The following is a 19,831-nucleotide window of genomic DNA, read 5'->3' as shown; positions in this document are numbered from 1 at the left end:
GGCACCACCATCACTACATGGCCTGTGTTCTTGCAGCAGAGGTGGTCAAGGTTGCTAACGTGGCAGGCTGTCCACTGAACATCAGCTACTTTGACCAGCAGCAGCTGGATAGCACTGCACTGGTGCGCTGTGGCATGCTGATTAAAGCTGCCGGCTTCAGACGGGGTGGGGTGGGGTGGGGGGGGGGGGGAGGCAGCCAACAGCAGCAGAGTCAGTCCACAGAAGCACAAGCAGCAGCAGGAAGACTGCTTATCCTCGCAATATAGAAGACTTGCTGCATGTCCAGGCTTGTGCTGCAGGCTGCCAAGTGGACATCTGCTCAAAGTTTCCTAAGTCTCCTGCATCAGATTTGGCAAGAATAGTGGTGCTGTACCTAACAGTGTGCAGGTCCCATTGCTGCTGCAACTAACAGTGTCCAAGTCCCGGCAGTGCTGCAGTTAACAGTGTCTAAGTCCTGGTTGTGCTGCAACTAACAGTATCCAAGTTCAAATGTTCAAGAGCATGTGAATTCCTTAGGGACCAAACTGCTGAGGTCATCGGTCCTAGACTTACACACTAACTAAACTAACTTAAACTGAGTTATACTAAGAACAACACACACACCCATGCCCGAAGAAAGACTTGAACCTCTGGTGGGAAGGGCTGTGCAATCAATAACATGGCACCCCTAATCGCACGGCCACTCCACACAGCAGTGTCCAAGTCATTGGGATGTTCTGCTGAGTATCTTTTCTAACCAGAATCCTGTACATACAAACCAATTGTGATTTCACATGATGTTACTCATACCTTTGGTACATGGGCTATGCCCAGCTGTGTTTAAAAAGAATAGCTTAACTAATGTTATAGGATTGATCTGTAAATGTTTGTTTTCACACCCCGGAGTTAATTCACTGCAGATAATAACTTCTGGCTGTGATCCTACAGTCAAATAGTCCATGCATTGCCTAAAATTGAAAATTACTAAAATAAACAGAAATATTAAAAAAAACAGTAAATGAATAATTAATTAAAAATGGGTTCTATTCTAACATCTGAAATTGATGCAGACAGCACCTGAGAATTCTGCTGTATAATAACCATTTACAACACAGACAAAAGATAGCCTTATTAAGATGCAATGAAATTGCATTAAGTGGTAGCAGACGCCCAAGGTTGATAGTCATCCAAGATGCAGGAAGAACTGAATTCATTTCTTTATCACAATACACAAAATATCCATCAGTTCAAAATAGTTCATAGTTCAGCATGACGATTTATACATTAACACACACAAGAGATAAAAAGTAGTACCTCACCCTCTGTCTATTCTCTGTTCCATAATGCAAGCAGAAAAGTTAAAGCTATTCTCTGGAGCACATTCAGACCTAGTGAAAATTAGAGTGCCTTCAAAAGCTAAAGTATTGTAGTGGCCATTCACCAACCAGAATCAAACACCTATACAACTGACATCTTGGGTTGTCGGGTGTTCTGCCGGATATCAGCGTCGTACTTGCACGATATTTCAGTCACGTAGCTCGTAACCTTCATCAGGTGCGACCTGAGACTGCTCCTCGAGTGGACCTGGTCCAGTATTTATGCCTATGGCCTTCCCCCTCCACCAACGGCTGCAGGCGCTTCCTCTGTGGTCCGCGCCCATTCCCTGCGACCTGCGGGAGCGTTGCTGCTCCGTTTTCTGTCCGCTGCGGTTCTAGGTGTTCCCTCTGCGGTCGCGCCCACCACCCCACTCCTGGGGGTTTCATCTATGGTATGGGGTACAAAGCGTTCCCCCTGCGGTCCGCGCCCGCTCACCACGACCTGTTGGAGCGTTGCCGCTCCGTTTTTCGGCCACTGCGGCTCTGGATGTTCCCTCTGCGGTCCGCGCCCACCAGTCCCACTTCTGGTTGTTCCAACTTCGGTCTGGTGCTCCTGGCAGTCCATCAGGGGCTCGTTTTCCATCTCCATGTCTCTGGTTCTTCTGTTTGTGCAGTGTTGCAGCTGGCCCCGTTGCTCCTTTAACAATTCCAGAGCCGGATCCCAGGCTCAGCTTAGCTGGTACCCTGTGTCACGGTTCATAAGATCGTCAGCCATTTTAATTTCTATCGATTCTCTTATAACACTGTCCCAAAATCTGGGTGTTTGTGCTAGAATCCTGGTATCCTCATACTTCATGGCATGATCTAGTTCTAGACAGTGTTCAGCCGGGAAAGCCTGAAGAGTTACATCAAAAGTCTCTACGGGGAGGAGATGTATCAGAATATCAAGAAGCTGGACAAGCTTCGGCAGAAGAAAGGGAAGATGCTGAGTTCTCTCAGTTTTTTGCTGAGGTGTCGAGATGGAGAAGTGGTACCAGTATTTGCCAGAATTAAATATCACATCAACTCCAGAGCGGCGAACAAGATAAAACGCAGAGCCAGCATGGCACTGGTGAGAGAGAGGATTCGAGATATGCGCCACAGGTTAGATGTTGTGGCCAGGGAGCTGTTACACATTCATCTGTACATGGCAGCCTCCTTAACAAGAGAAGATTGGGATTGGGTAGACTGTGCCTCCTGGTCTTTAGCTGAGTGTGCTAGAAGGAATGCCTCATCTTGCCAATCTGCAAAGTTTGACCGCATGAGTAAGAAAGCACAGCAGATGGAAGAGACACGCACTGTGACGAATCTGAGTGGCATACAGTTTGATGATACAACCTTAAAGGTACTCAGCAAGGGTCTCAACTTTGCTACGACCCCTAGAAATGTACCCATTTCAGGTTTCGTCAGTGCAGTAGAGCAAGTTGCAGCCACACTTCCACCTAATGTGGCAGAGGAAGTCCGCCGAGAGACCTACAGGGCCCTCACCAAGGCCAGGCCGCCGAAATCGAACATCACAACCGAGGAGAGGCTTGCACTCAAGAAACTCCGGGAAGACAACAGCATTGTGGTACTGCCAGAAGACAAAGGGAACTCCACTGTCATCTTGCAGCGGGTGGATTATGATCAGAAAGTACGCCAACTTCTGGAGGACCCTGCATACAGAATTCTGGAGTGTGACCCCACGGACAAGGTGGCCAAGAAGACTAGTGCTCTCTTGAAGGAAACAGGGATGCCTGATAAGATCATCAGACAACTACGGGAAAAAGCGCCAGTGCCACCTAGACTGTATGGTCTGCCTAAAATACACAAGGAGGGCGTGCCCCTACGTCCAATTGTCAGTAATATTGGGGCACCTACGTACACAACAGCCAAGTACTTGAAAGGTCTCCTGTCTCCATATGTGGGCAAATGTATTCACCACATCCGCAACTCAGAAGATTTCCTGCAACGCCTCAAGCAACTGCACATCACAGATTCGGACATCATGGTCAGTTTTGATGTGGTATCGCTGTTCACCAGGGTCCCACTGAAGGACTCACTAGAACTGATTGCAGAGAAATTTGACGGTGCTCTGTTGGACCTGTTCAATCATACACTGACATCCACGTATTTCCTGTACAGAAACCAATATTACGAGCAAACTGAAGGTGTAGCTATGGGCAGCCCACTGTCCCCTGTGGTTGCCAACATGTTTATGGAGAGTTTTGAGGAGAGGGCATTGGAGACAGCCACATTAAAACCCACATGCTTCTTTAGGTATGTGGATGACACCTTCGTGATCTGGCCACATGGGATGGACAGGCTCAATGAGTTTCTTGAACATCTTAACTCATGCCACCCTAATATCAAGTTCACCATGGAACTGGAGAAGAATGGCCAGCTGCCATTTCTGGATGTACTAGTCCAGAGGAAAGCAGATGGATCAATTGGCCACAGTGTGTACCGAAAACCAACACACACTGATTTATATCTGCAGGCCAGCAGCTGTCACCACCCTGCACAGAAGAATGGGTTTCTGAAGACTTTGGTCCACAGAGCACATGCCCTGTCAGACCAAGAGAATCTACCTATAGAGATAGAACGTCTCAAAACAGTTTTCTCCAAGAATGGATACACGGACAGACAAATTGAGAGGGCACTCCAACCAGCCACCATACCGCAGGTTCCTGAAGAAGACCAAGATGAAACAAAGAAGGTGGCATATCTGCCCTATGCTGGCTCTATTTCTGCCAGAATCAGTAGGATCCTCCGTAAACACAATATCAAGTGTGTTTTCTGTCCATCCAACAAGATTGGGGGACTGCTGGGGAGTGTCAAAGACGACCTGGGGTTACGAAACCCAGGGATTTACAATACACCTTGTCAATGTGGCAGGTCCTACATTGGCCAGACAACAAGAACTGTGGAGATCAGGTGCAAAGAACATCAGAGGCACACTAGATTAAGACAGGTGACTAAGTCAGCCATTGCTGAACACTGTCTAGAACTAGATCATGCCATGAAGTATGAGGATACCAGGATTCTAGCACAAACACCCAGATTTTGGGACAGTGTTATAAGAGAATCGATAGAAATTAAAATGGCTGACAATCTTATGAACCGTGACACAGGGTACCAGCTAAGCAGAGCCTGGGATCCGGCTCTGGAATTGTTAAAGGAGCAACGGGGCCAGCTGCAACACTGCACAAACAGAAGAACCAGAGACATGGAGATGGAAAACGAGCCCCTGACGGACTGCCAGGAGCACCAGACCGAAGTTGGAACAACCAGAAGTGGGACTGGTGGGCGCGGACCGCAGAGGGAACATCCAGAGCCGCAGTGGACGAAAAACGGAGCGGCAACGCTCCAACAGGTCGTGGTGAGCGGGCGCGGACCGCAGGGGGAACGCTTGGTACCCCATACCGTAGATGAAACCCCCAGGAGCGGGGTTGGTGGGCGCGGACCGCAGAGGGAACACCTAGAACCGCAGCGGATGGAAAACGGAGCAGCAACGCTCCAGCAGGTCACAGGGAATGGGCGCGGACCACAGAGGAAGCGCCTGCAGCCGTTGGTGGAGGGGGAAGGCCATAGGCATAAATACTGGACCAAGTCCACTCGAGGAGCAGTCTCAGGTCGCACCTGATGAAGGTTACGAGCTACGTGACCGAAATATCGTGCAAGTACGACGCTGATATCCGGCAGAACACCCGACAACCCAAGATGTCATTAGATCGCCGGGAAAGCCTGAAGAGTTACACCTATACAACTGACTAGACAGTGGGTTCATGTTACCATAGACAGAACTGCCTTTTCTGCCCAAACTCTTTGCCTTTAAGTATGTCTGCTTGTGTCTGTATATGTGTGGATGGATATGTGTGTGTGTGTGCGAGTGTATACCTGTCCTTTTCTCCCCCTACGGTAAGTCTTTCCACTCCCGGGATTGGAATGACTCCTTACCCTATCCCTTAAAACCCACATCCTTTTGTCTTTCCCTCTCCTTCCCTATTTCCTGACGAAGCAACCGTTGGTTGCGAAAGCTTGAAATTTTGTGTGTGTGTTTGTGTGTTTTTTTATTTTATCTAACTACCAGCGCTTTCCTGTTTGGTAAGTCATGGAATCTTTGTTTTTAATCCAAGTAAAGATTTGTTTATAAATAGATAATCTGACATTGTTGTGAAAGTGGGATCATGTTAAATAACAGCAAAATGTTATTAAATAGTGTCTGTGTATGTGCGGATGGATATGTGTGTGTGTGCGAGTGTATACCTATCCTTTTTTCCCCCAAGGTAAGTCTTTCCGCTCCCGGGATTGGAATGACTCCTTACCCTCTCCCTTAAAACCCACATCCTTTCATCTTTCCCTCTCCTTCCCTCTTTCCTGACGAAGCAAGCGTTGGATGCGAAAGTTAGAATTTTGTGTGTATGTTTGTGTTTGTTTGTGTGTCTGTCGACCTGCCAGCACTTTCATTTGGTAAGTCACATCATCTTTGTTTTTAGATATAAATATTGTTTAACAATTATTTATATCTGCTTGATAGGCATGTCTTTTGGTGCTCCTTTCAATGGTAATGTCAGCTTGCTCATAACTGATTACTTTTAAATTACACTGGTTTTTTATATCAACTACAATTATATTTAAACAACACTATTGACAAAATTAGTAACATATTCTATACATAACTACACAAGTATGATAAGATTTGAGGTATTCAGGCAGCATTAAATTGCTGTTTTACTGTGGAATATATGATGTTCTGACAAACATTTGCATAAAGAAAAGGCTATAAAATGTAATAAATCAATAAATAAAATAGATACAGATATGGAGCCTTCAGGAATGATAGCTATAGTGCAATGATATCATCTGAGATACCATTCGTTGAAAGTGTAGGAGGTGTATGAAAGTTGTTGTTTCTAAGGTTCACTGTGAAAACATTTAGTCTTTGTAAAGTATTAAGTTTTTTTTTAATTTTTAAGGTATTGAAAATATTATTATTTGATTAGATGCAACTAATCTTTCTGAGATTGCAGATGTATTCAGATTTGCTCTACACTGAATTGACAAAAAGTCATGGGAAAGCAATATGTCCATATACAAAGGTTGGTAATATTGTGTACACAAGGTATAAAAGGGCAGTGTGTTGGCAGAACTGTCATTTATAATCAGGTGCTTCACATGGAGAGTTTTGTGATGAGATTATAGCTACATGATAGGAATTAACAGACTTTGAATGTGGAATGGTAGTTGGAGCTGCAACACTTATATCGATTAGAAGTAGGTTTATATTATGTAACTGTTGTTGTTATTGTGGTCTTCAGTCCTGAGACTGGTTTGATGCAGCTCTCCATGCTACTCTATCCTGTGCAAGCTTCTTCATCTCCCAGTACCTAGTGCAACCTACATCCTTCTGAATCTGCTTAGTGTATTCATCTCTTGGTCTCCCTCTACAATTTTTACCCTCCACGCTGCCCTCCAATGCTAAATTTGTGATCCCTTGATGCCTCAAAACATGTCCTACCAACCGATCCCTTCTTCTAGTCAAGTTGTGCCACAAACTTCTCTTCTCCCCAATGCTATTCAATACCTCCTCATTAGTTACGTGATCTACCCACCTTATCTTCAGCATTCTTCTGTAGCACCACATTTCGAAAGCTTCTATTCTCTTCTTGTCCAAACTGGTTATCGTCCATGTTTCACTTCCATACATGGCTACACTCCATACAAATACTTTCAGAAACAACTTCCTGACACTTAAATCTATACTCGATGTTAACAAATTTCTCTTCTTCAGAAACGATTTCCTTGCCATTGCCAGTCTACATTTTATATCCTCTCTACTTCGACCATCATCAGTTATTTTACTCCCTAAATAGCAAAACTCCTTTACTACTTTAAGTGTCTCATTTCCTATTCTAATTCCCTCAGCATCACCCAATTTAATTTGACTACATTCCATTATCCTCGTTTTGCTTTTGTTGATGTTCATCTTATATCCTCCTTTCATGACACTGTCCATTCCGTTCAACTGCTCTTCCAAGTCCTTTGCTGTCTCTGACAGAATTACAATGTCATCGGTGAACCTCAAAGTTTTTACTTCTTCTCCATGAATTTTAATGCCTACTCCGAATTTTTCTTTTGTTTCCTTTACTGCTTGCTCAATATACAGATTGAATAACATCGGGGAGAGGCTACAACCCTGTCTCACTCCTTTCCCAACCACTGCTTCCATTTCATGCCCCTCGACTCTTACAACTGCCATCTGGTTTCTGTACAAATTGTAAATAGCCTTTCGCTCCCTGTATTTTACCCCTGCCACCTTCAGAATTTGAAAGAGAGTATTCCAGTTAACATTGTCAAAAGCTTTCTCTAACTCTACAAATGCTAGAAATGTAGATTTGCCTTTTCTTAATCTTTCTTTTAAGATAAGTCGTAAGGTTAGTATTGCCTCACATGTTCCAACATTTCTACGGAATCCAAACTGATCTTCCCCGAGGTCCGCTTCTACCAGTTTTTCCATTCGTCCTCTGGAAAAATTACAGCTGTAGTTTCCCCTTGCTTTCAGCCGTTCGCAGTACCAGCACAGCAAGGCCGTTTTGGTTAATGTTACAAGGCCAGATCAGTCAATCATCCAGACTGTTGCCCCTGCAACTACTGAAAAGGCTGCTGCCCCTCTTCAGGAACCACATGTTTGTCTGGCCTCTCAACAGATACCCCTCCGTTGTGGTTGCACCTACTGTATGGCCATCTGTATCGCTGAGGCATGCAAGCCTCCCCACCAACGGCAAGGTCCATGGTTCATGGGGGGATATTATGTAACTAAGTATCTGTAATTATGAAGTGTTTATTCTTTGATAGTTAAGGTCATTGATTTGTGACAAGAAACTAGAGTTCTATAATGTATATGTGGAAAAAGATAAATTATTATTTAAAATAATGAAATTTTTATAGTATGTGTATATTTATAAGATAAAAACAATGTGTATTGGAAGCTGGTTCATGCTTAGGGCACTTGTTTTTGTAAAATGTAAAAGATGTAGGGAAGTCCCTGCATAACGGAAGTGGCATGGTGCAATGTGAAAGGTAGTTTTGGTGGTCAAACTGGGCGGCTCCTTGGTGTGTACGATATGCAGTCAGTGGCTTCAGTGACTAACCATTGCACGGTACACATCAACGGGGCCAAGGGAGACAAATGGAAGCCGCTTTGCAAGGAATTTTGCCTCGGATGTGGACTTGGGTGTTGCTTGGTATTCTCGGTAATAAGGAATGGCTCTAATATGTTAAAATCCATTGCCAAGAAGAAATTTTATAGAGCATTCAAACATCAAGAGCCATGAGTACAGTTAGCCACCATGTCACTTGCCACTACAACTTCACCACTGCTCCACGAACTTCATGCAAACAGATATGTATCAGAGAATGGACCAGTTAATTTGTGAGAGTGATTTTTAATAATAATCCAAATGCTATAAATCTGTGTTTGGAATCATATCTTGTACCCTGATCATGAACCTATGCAGGGTCCCTTCCTAAGTGTTTATAAAACCGAGTATCCCGTTTCAAGTGAACTATGATTGATTTAAGTGTTTTAAAATTATTATTTATGTTTGTCAAACGTGCAAAGATTAGCAAATGTTGAAGTTAAAACTACAAAAGAAAAGTTAGTGAGAATTTTGCTAAAGTACTCTCAGTTTAGTGCAAAGTATCATTTTGCAAAAATACAGTGCTAGATTGTGTAAATGTTATTGCCTAAAATACTTGGTTCACAGCTGATGAAAAAGGCAAATAAGTTAAACTCATTTGAAACATAATTTAGTCTTGATGACTATCATGAATGGTTTCTTTGAAGTTGTTTAAGCTCAGTGTTGAATAATTTGCCTTGAAAAGTAAAATATGAACTATCCCTAGTGAAGTCAAAAGTGAGGGTAATCTTGTTAGTGATCCAAAAACAGTTGCAGACACATTCAACAACAATTTTTTAACAGTAACAGAAAAAATAGGTTTACAAGGGTCCATGAAGCAAGCCATCAATCTTTTGAAAGCTAGAGTACCTGGTTCAGTACAACACATGAAGGTAAAAACAGTCACTGTTCAAGAAATTGAAAGAGTTATTAAATCCCTGAATAGTAAAAACTCTGCTGGAATTGACAACATTTCTAACAAATTATTAAAATACTGCTCCAGCCATGTAAGTAAAGTCCTTTGCCACATTTTTGATGCGTCACTTAAGCAAGGAATAGTTCCTGAGAGGCTTAAGTATGCCGTTGTAAAACCGCTGTATAAGAAGGAGGATGAGACGGATACTGCTAACTATAGGCCAATATCACTACTGACAAGCTTTTCAAAGGTTTTAGAGAAAGTAATGCATGCCAGGATAGTTAAGCATCTCAGTGAACACAATACCTTCAGTAAAAGTCAGTTTGGATTTCAGAAAGGTTTGTCAACAGAAGATGCAATATTTACATTTACTGGCAAACTCTTGGAATCTATCAACAAAAAACTGAAAGTGATTGGCATATTTTGTGACCTAACAAAAGCATTTGACTGTGTAAATCACCAAATTCTTTTACAAAAAGCTGCACATCTCGGTATAAGTGGTGCAGCAGGGAAATGGCTCGACTCATATCTGTCAAACAGGAAACAAAAAGTTGTAGTAGATAGTCAAGATGGTGTCCCAGTATCTTCAGAATGGGGTACCATCACATGTGGAGTGCCGCAGGGCTCAGTTCTGGGCCCCCTACTTTTTATTATACACTCCTGGAAATTGAAATAAGAACACCGTGAATTCATTGTCCCAGGAAGGGGAAACTTTATTGACACATTCCTGGGGTCAGATAAATTACATGATCACACTGACAGAACCACAGGCACATAGACACAGGCAACAGAGCATGCACAATGTCGGCACTAGTACAGTGTATATCCACCTTTCGCAGCAATGCAGGCTGCTATTCTCCCATGGAGACGATCGTAGAGATGCTGGATGTAGTCCTGTGGAACGGCTTGCCATGCCATTTCCACCTGGCGCCTCAGTTGGACCAGCGTTCGTGCTGGACGTGCAGACCGCGTGAGACGACGCTTCATCCAGTCCCAAACATGCTCAATGGGGGACAGATCCGGAGATCTTGCTGGCCAGGGTACTTGACTTACACCTTCTAGAGCACGTTGGGTGGCACGGGATACATGCGGACGTGCATTGTCCTGTTGGAACAGCAAGTTCCCTTGCCGGTCTAGGAATGGTAGAACGATGGGTCCGATGATGGTTTGGATGTACCGTGCACTATTCAGTGTCCCCTCGACGATCACCAGTGGTGTACGGCCAGTGTAGGAGATCGCTCCCCACACCATGATGCCGGGTGTTGGCCCTGTGTGCCTCGGTCGTATGCAGTCCTGATTGTGGCGCTCACCTGCACGGCGCCAAACACGCATACGACCATCATTGGCACCAAGGCAGAAGCGACTCTCACCGCTGAAGACGACACGTCTCCATTCGTCCCTCCATTCACGCCTGTCGCGACACCACTGGAGGCGGGCTGCACGATGTTGGGGCGTGAGCGGAAGACGGCCTAACGGTGTGCGGGACCGTAGCCCAGCTTCATGGAGACGGTTGCGAATGGTCCTCGCCGATACCCCAGGAGCAACAGTGTCCCTAATTTGCTGGGAAGTGGCGGTGCGGTCCCCTACGGCACTGCGTAGGATCCTACGGTCTTGGCGTGCATCCGTGCGTCGCTGCGGTCCGGTCCCAGGTCGACGGGCACGTGCGCCTTCCGCCGACCACTGGCGACAACATCGATGTACTGTGGAGACCTCACGCCCCACGTGTTGAGCAATTCGGCGGTACGTCCATCCGGCCTCCCGCATGCCCACTATACGCCCTCGCTCAAAGTCCGTCAACTGCACATACGGTTCACGTCCACGCTGTCGCGGCATGCTACCAGTGTTAAAGACTGCGATGGAGCTCCGTATGCCACGGCAAACTGGCTGACACTGACGGCGGCGGTGCACAAATGCTGCGCAGCTAGCGCCATTCGACGGCCAACACCGCAGTTCCTGGTGTGTCCGCTGTGCCGTGCGTGTGATCATTGCTTGTACAGCCCTCTCGCAGTGTCCGGAGCAAGTATGGTGGGTCTGACACACCGGTGTCAATGTGTTCTTTTTTCCATTTCCAGGAGTGTATTTATAAATGATCTTCCTCTCTCTACGGAATATTGTAGATTCACCATTTTCGCGGATGACACTACACTACTTATTGATAATTCAGTAGATAAGCTTGAGGTAACGGCAAATAAGGTTTTAAATGAAATGGTGAACTGGTTCAACATTAATGGTCTTATTTTAAATTACTGTAAAACAAACTACATTCAGTTCCACAAAACATCCAAAGATGAGGAAATATTTGTAAAGGTAGGTGAGGAGACAATAACCAGGGTAGATTCCTCAAAATACCTCGGCTTGCATATTGATAGCAAACTGGATTGGTCCAACCACATCGTGGATCTGTGTAAAAGACTAAGTTCAGCAACATATGAATTGCGCATTGTTTCTTATTATAGAAATATGGAAACCATGAAGTCAGCGTATTATTGTTACTTTCATGCAATTATGGCATTTGGAATTATATTTTGGGGAAATCAGCCACTGGCTAAAAAAGTACTGTGTGTATAAGAAAGAGCCATAAGGATCATGTGTGGAGTCCATCCTAGAGCCACATGCAGGAATCTTTTTAGGAAGCTTGAAATACTTACATCCACTGCGCAATATATATTCTCATTGATGTGCTTCATAAGGAAAGAAAAATCCATCTTTAAGCTGAATAGTGCAAATCACAATCACAATACTAGAAGGAAACTTGATATCCACTATGAACAGCCAAATCTAAGTATGGTGCAGAAAGGAGTCCATTTCAGTGGCTGGAAGATTTTTAATGCCCTCCCTTCAAGAATTAAGTGTCTGGTAGATGATAATCTCCTGTTTAAAAAAACCTTAAGGCAGTTCCTATTGCAAGCATCATTTTATACATTAGAAGAGTTTCTGAACTACAGTGTTTAACATCTCTTGTATTGTAAATTGCAAATGTATGCCCAAATTTGTATTTGTAATACCGAATATTTTTATTGTAAACATATCTTTTGCAATATTTTTTTCTGTGTAACACTTACTATTTTGTAATCTTTATCTCTCTCTAAAATGTATTTTTGTAGTGAGACCTAAGTTACTGTTTACTGTTTTTTGTTTTATAATCTCTATCTATATCTAAAATGTATTTTTTTTTTGTAGTGGGACCTAAGTTACTGTTTACTGTTTTTGTTTTGTTTTATGTATACCATAAATTCTGGCCAAAAGCTTGTAAAATTGACATGTTCCATATCCTGTGATAGTGTCACAACATGGATCACCAGAACAAGAGCTAAATAAAAAATAAATAAATAAATAAAGTGACTGTTTGAATTAATTTTTGCTACTGAAATAACCATAGTATTTGACTAGTGATACTATACCAGTTTATGGGTCCCCATGATATTCTTCATATAATAGAAAGGTAATTGGAATATTATTGCTGCTGAAAACAAATATAAGCAGAGGGATAGGAACAGTGTAATTATTATATTATTTATCTTTATTTGTGGTTTTACATGTCAGTTAAGTCAGAAGCCCCCCCCCCGCGTGTTCAAAATTAGTTCTGCACTTCTTGCAGTAACATTTCAGTACTGATTCAAGTAATGATCTTGATTGTAGCTGTTATTAGTATGAGTTTGGTACATTTTTCTTTTTGTTATTGCTGATTTGTGCATTATTGGTAACTGCTGCTACCCACAGCTCAGAGTGCCCTGTGTCCGTTTGTAACCTGTGCACTATTCAAAGGGAAATATTAATGAAAGTAACTTCAATAACTAGTATTCACTTTTCTGAAACATATATTTCCAACTTAATGCGCCTAATTGGTCTGGTGACCATTCATTTTTCCTTCGTATATGAAAATTTTCTACTTTCATTAAACCCCAAAGTTAAAGTCTGTTTAGTTCTTCTGTTAATTTTACTATATTCAGAATTACAGTCTGATGCCTTATCCATTAGATATACAGGCTGTCAAAATTCTAAATCCTCTCAGAGGGTAACACTAGCTTGTGTCACAGAAGATTAGTGTTATAGAGCTAACTGCATGGGTCATCCCATATCAGAAATCAATAGGGAATTCAATATTCGAAGATCCACAGAGTCAAGAGCATGCTGAGAATACCAAATTTCAGGGATTACCTCTTACTATGGGGAATGCAGTGGCCAATGGCCTTCTCTTAATGACCAAGAGCAGTGGAGTTTGTCTAGAGTCGTCAGTGTTAACAGACAAGCAACATTTCATCAAGTAACCGCAGAAATCATAGTGGGACATTCAACAAACATATCTGTTGGACAGTGTGATGAAATCTGACATTAATGGGCTATAGCAGCAGACAGCCAATGCAAGTGTCTTTGCTGACAGCATGACATTGCTTGCAGCACCTCTCCTGGGCTTGTGACCACATTGGTTGGATCCTAGATGACTGGAAAATCATGGCCTTGTCAGATTAGTCCCAATTTTAGCTGTTAAGAGCTGATGGTAGGGTTCATGTGTGGTGCAGACCCCATGAAGCGATGGACTTAAGTTGTCAACAAGGCACTGTGCAAGCTGATAGTGGCTGCATAATGGTATGAGCTGTGTTTACATGGAACAGACTGGGCCCTCTCCTCCAACTGCACTGATCATTGACTGAAAATGGTTATGTTCGGCTACTTGGAGACCATTTGCAGGTGTGCATGGACTTAATGTTCCTAAACAATTATGGAATTTTTATGGATGATGATGTGCCATGTCACTGGGTTACAGTTGTTCACAATTGGTTTGAAGAATATCCTGGACAATTTCAGTGAATGATTTGGCCACCCAGGTGGCCAAACATGAAACCTCTTGAACATTTACGGGACATAATTGAGATGTCTATTCATGCATAAAGTCCTGCACTGGCAACACTTTCTCAGTTATGGATGGCTATAGAGGCGGTATAGCTCAATATTTCTGCAGGAGACTTCCAATGACTTGTTGAGTCCATACCACATTGAGTTGCTGCTGCAACAGGCAAAAGGAGGTCTGACATGATATTAGGAGGTATCCAATGACTTTTGTCACTTCAGTGTATTATGGATCTGTGATTTATTATAGAATTTCTAAGAGTTGTAAGTAGCTGTATTTCAGACCATCTTACACTCCACCATTTCTGGTGCATTTACTGCACACACTGTGCAAGCAACTGCCATCCAAATCCCCTGTGCTGGTTCCACCGTTTCCAGCCATCACCTCTGCTTGCTCAGTCACAGCATGCCAATTGGTCCTGGGCCTGCCAGCTAGAATTCAGCTGCACAATCAAATTCATCTCCTACTGATTCTAGGTGGTCAAATAACTTGCCTACATATGCATAACATTACAAACTCGTAACAGAGCTGGAGTCTAAGGTTGGATAAATTGGGCCATCTGAGTTATGGATGCTCCATCTTTTCTGGTGTGTCTGTAATTTGGCACCTTCGGCTGCCTGACCTTGCTATGTCTACATCTACATCTACATACATACTCCGCAATCCACCATACGATGCGTGGCGGAGGGTACCTCGTACCACAACTAGCATCTTCTCTTCCTGTTCCACTCCCAAACAGAACGAGGGAAAAATGACTGCCTATATGCCTCTGTACGAGCCCTAATCTCTCTTATCTTATCTTTGTGGTCTTTACGCGAAATGTAAGTTGGTGGCAGTAAAATTGTATGGCAGTCAGCCTCAAATGCTGGTTCTCTAAATTTCCTCAGTAGCGATTCACGAAAAGAACGCCTCCTTTCCTCTAGAGACTCCCACCCGACTTCCTGAAACATTTCCGTAACACTCGCATGGTGATCAAACCTACCAGTAACAAATCTAGTAGCCCGCCTCTGAATTGCTTCTATGTCCTCCCTCAGTCCGACCTGATAGGGATCCCAAACGCTCGGGCAGTACTCAAGAATAGGTCATATTAGTGTTTTATAAGCGGTCTCCTTTACAGATGAACCACATCTTCCCAAAATTCTACCAATGAACCTAAGACGACTATCCGCCTTCCCCACAACTGCCATTACATGCTTTACCCACTTCATATCGCTCTGCAATGTTACACCCAAATATTTAATCGACGTGACTGTGTCAAGCGCTACACTACTAATGGTGTATTCAAACATTACAGGATTATTTTTCCTATTCATCTGCATTAATTTACATTTATCTATATTTAGAGTTAGCTGCCATTCTTTACACCAATGATGTGAAGTATCTAGCTTGGTGGTGCACCCATAAAACTGTGATATCAGTGGATGCTCTTTGTTGAAATTTTGTCTAGCTGTTATGGTTTGACCTGCCTTCATCAGCTTTTTGCACTACCAGGGAAAGCTTAGGAATTTTACTTGGCTACAGCAAATACATCATTTCAGGGTGCAACAGTATTCTCTGGTGTTTTGGCCACATGTGCATTTAAAAACTTAATGGACAGTGTATTAAGAAGCATTTTCTCAAAAGTGTTACTTTCTAAGCTTATTACTAAATTTTTTACCCTCAGATATACTGCAGTGGTACAGCTACTATGTAAGACAGTGCACATTTTACAGAGTGAGCGTCTGCCAGCAACTGCATTCAGCAGTGGTTGGCTAGAGGGCAACGTCCGCCTGCGGAGAGCACTGCTGCTGTTGATGCGACGTGCAGCCACTCCACTCCGTATCACTGTGGGCAGGATGTACCCGCTCTCCAGGCACACCTATCTGCAGGTCAGGCCACTGGCACACTCACAACAGATGAAAAGTGCCCCTCACCCCATCTGCACATTGCTGTCTGTCAGTAGTCACCGTAATGCCATAATGTGGTGGAGCATGCGACCATACTCATTAGCTTTTAGCCCTCACTGGCCACCCTGATACTTCAGTATGAGAGTAAGAAAAGTTTACTTTCACAGTAAATACATGTCACAGTGTCCACACATTTGTAGCTTTGCTCTCTACTTTGTGGTGCTTAACGATGTTTCATTTAAAGCTGTGATCAGTTTCTGCAAATGCACTCACATATATCTTCCACAAACCAGTGTACCGTACAGGCTATGTTGAACTGAAAATAGCCAGGCCTTACTGTAGTTGAGAGAAAACGACTAAGTATGTGCCTCCATACATGTCTTAACCTCTCTCATCTCTTTCACATAATATGTGAGGGAAACCGTAATCATTGCACAGTATTTCTTGCTACACTACAAAAATGTCACCTTTTCCCATTAATTCCCATTCAAGTTCCCTAATCATTTCTTTTACTATTTTGTATGAGCTTTACAGACCTGTTATGACCTTAGCAATGTCTCTCAATCCTTTGACTTCATAAGGACCTCAAATATTGCATCAGCACTAAAAAGATGGTCACATTAGTTTCACATAACCAATCTCCTTAAGAGTTGCTCTTTGTTTTCACAGAACTGATCAAGAAATTTGTTTTTCATGCATCTGCTTTACATCTGATTTTGTGTGTTCATACCATTTCATATTGCCTTGTAATGTTACCCTTATGTATTTGTGTGATGTGGCATGTTCCAGACATTTACCGCTAGCGATTTAATTAGATACTACTAGATTCTTTCTCATATTTGTTAACATTTATCCATTCATCCATCCACCAATCTATCCATCGAGTCAGTGTCTAGTAACTGGGGCATGGAGACAGTGAGTTAACCACTACTGTTGGCTTCTCCCTATCATTTTTTCCGAGACACTTAAACAGTGTCTCTGTATTTCTGCTAATGTTTTTACAGTTGTCCTTTGTACTGCATTTTAAAATGGTTCTTCAAATGGAAAATACACATTGCCTGGTGATTCATAAAAATGCCTCAACCGAAATTTGTGAGCAACTATTAAATAACTAAGCAATGACATTACTGTGATTGATAAATTACTAAAGAAATTGTGATTGATTAGAAATTTTTCAGGCACAATTAGCCAGTCTAGAAGTGTCAGTTTGTGTCTAAAATATTAACAGTGCTCTGCTTGCACATCAATCTTTTCTTAACTTGTCAGAGATATGTATTGCACTAAAGAGAAGGTAATATTATCTCTTTGTTTAGTGCTTAATGATTTTCTGACCGTAGTACTTTCAGGTCATCTGACACTATGGCAATGTATACTCACAACAATAGTACAATAGTGTGATTAAAGACATTTCAGAATCAACTGATATTCAGCATAATGTATTCACACTTTAAGAGTGAAAATTTTCTCACACAACAGCTAATCATCCACAAAACTGTTTACCACAGATTTTAGATTGTTATCCTTATATTAGTACTTAACATAACTATTTCCTTAATCTCTGCTTGTAACTAATATTACAAAGAACATCTTATCATTAAAATGCTGATCATATTGGCTAAATTAATTACTTAGATGTTGCTGTCTGCAGTTTCATAGATACATAAATTTAACATTACTGTATATTGATAATTTTTACTTTTTGCTACATAAATTTAATTTTAGCCTGCTGTCAGTTGCATTTCTTCATTCATACATCACGTTCCATAAATCCAATTTACTCACAATTATGACTATGGAAAATACCTCCATGTTACTCTACATATGTCTCACGAGGAAAAAAGCTACTAGGAAGGGGAAAGAAACAGAAATCCAGTGCCCTTCCTCGACAAATCTCAGCTGCTGTTTTTACCTACAACTTCACACTAAGATTTAGTTTATATCAACAAAAATAATCAATTTTTGAAAATAAAAGTGATTGTATAGGTAAAAAAACTACTCTCCAAGTGACAGCAGAACACACATATAAACGGTATTACAGTTTGTGAGCTTTCAGAGGTAGTTACTCTTCTGGCAGAAGGGTTGAAGGGAAGGAAGATGAGTGAAGAAAAAGGACTCGTGAGGTGTAGGAAAAGAGGTAGAATTTTTGAAAGTCACCCAGAATCCAAAGTCAGGGGAGAGTTACCTCATGGATGAGAAGAAAATTCTTTTCTGTCTGGTAAATCCCCCCACTGCTTGGTGAGTAAATTTTTCTTATCTACCACTTACTTATATAAGAGTTAATGTAGTGTCATTGAGTTTGGAGAAAACTACAGACTTCTTATACAAGGTGTCCCAGAAATGTTGCAACGAACTTCTTGGGGGGGGGGGGGGCGCAACACATAATAAGGATTGAGAATTGCACAGCAGCACAGGGGTAAATGGTAGCAGAGTTCGAAGATCGGAATGGAAACAAGAGAGTGATTCATTTGCAACATTTATTGGACATAATGCGCACACACAATGTACGACATGAATACATATCTAATGTTACAACAGATACCTGAGGTTTTGCACCACAAGATGCCATGCATGCTTTACACTGACAGAGCACTGACTGTCAGATGCTCTCAAACACACCAGTAGTTTATTTGATTGTAGCAGCTGTGCAGATGATTCTTGCAATGAGATCCATTCAGATTGCACAGGATAATGGTACATGAGAGATTTCATGGCTCCCCATAGAAAGAAATCAAGGCTTGACAAATCTGTTGAGTGTGGGGCCAGGGACTGGCCACCATGCGCAATCCACTGCTGTGGGAATGACTTGTTCAAGTGCCTATGAACAGCTAATCCAAAATCAGCTGGCACCTCACCATGTTGGAACCACATGCTGTACCTCACGCTTGTAGGAACATCTTCAAGCAAGCCAGAAAGAATCTGGTCCAGAAAGGTCTGATAATTTGTAGTGATCAAGCAAGGTGGTAAAAGGTATGGCCAGACTAAGAAATCGCTGACCAAATCCACCCAGACATTAACGGTGAATGGATGTGCTACGTGGTGCCACACACCATGGGAGTCTTCTATTGCTCATTATGATGACTGAATACTCCATCCGTAGTGAATATGCCCTTATCAATGAACAACACTTTATCTGGGAAATGCACATCTCAGCGACTTTGTTGCAGAAATCACTGTGCAAAATGCACATGTACAGGATCTTCATCAAGGTGCAATAAATAATTACTCTCATTGGAAATGAAAGGAATATGAGAACTCTGTTCAAAACATCCTTGATGCTGCTACAAGACATTCTTACATTGGAGTCAATGACAGGTATGCTGGTGCTTGGACTAGTCCCTATGGCATCCGACACACTTTCTTTCCTAACGATGGAATGTGCCATTTGTGGCATGATTGATGTTTGCCTGGGAAGTGTTCTCAATAAATGCGTCTAGCAGCTTGTCCACTGCAGTCAGCTGTTCCATAAATTAAGTGCATGTCTGTGAGCTTACCATTCATATACCGTTCCATGCTCATCACATGCTGGCTAGGGCTCAAACAGTTCAATTCAGTCAATTCAGTTCAATTCAATTCAATCTCTTCATTCATCCATTAACAATATACATTGTATGGATGCAGCCAATTACAATATAGTTTCTTATATTTAGTTTGTTTCAAGAACTTTGATAATAAATACAAATATTTTA

At 42.4% G+C, this 19,831-nt stretch overlaps 1 protein-coding gene across 1 annotated transcript in view; it reads left to right on the top strand.

Moving 5' to 3' along the window:
- LOC126195208 (odorant receptor Or1-like) overlaps window positions 1-19,831 on the top strand; it is a 187,305-nt gene that overhangs the window by 130,634 nt on the left and 36,840 nt on the right. The window contains exon 5 of the mRNA XM_049933725.1: window positions 15,972-16,127. Coding sequence (XP_049789682.1) covers window positions 15,972-16,127 — 156 coding nt within the window. The remainder of the gene's footprint in view (window positions 1-15,971; window positions 16,128-19,831) is intronic.

The sequence above is a fragment of the Schistocerca nitens genome, chromosome 7, assembly GCF_023898315.1.
Source record: "Schistocerca nitens isolate TAMUIC-IGC-003100 chromosome 7, iqSchNite1.1, whole genome shotgun sequence".
Taxonomy (NCBI): Eukaryota; Metazoa; Arthropoda; class Insecta; order Orthoptera; family Acrididae; genus Schistocerca; species Schistocerca nitens.
This window is presented reverse-complemented; position numbering and strand designations above follow the sequence as displayed.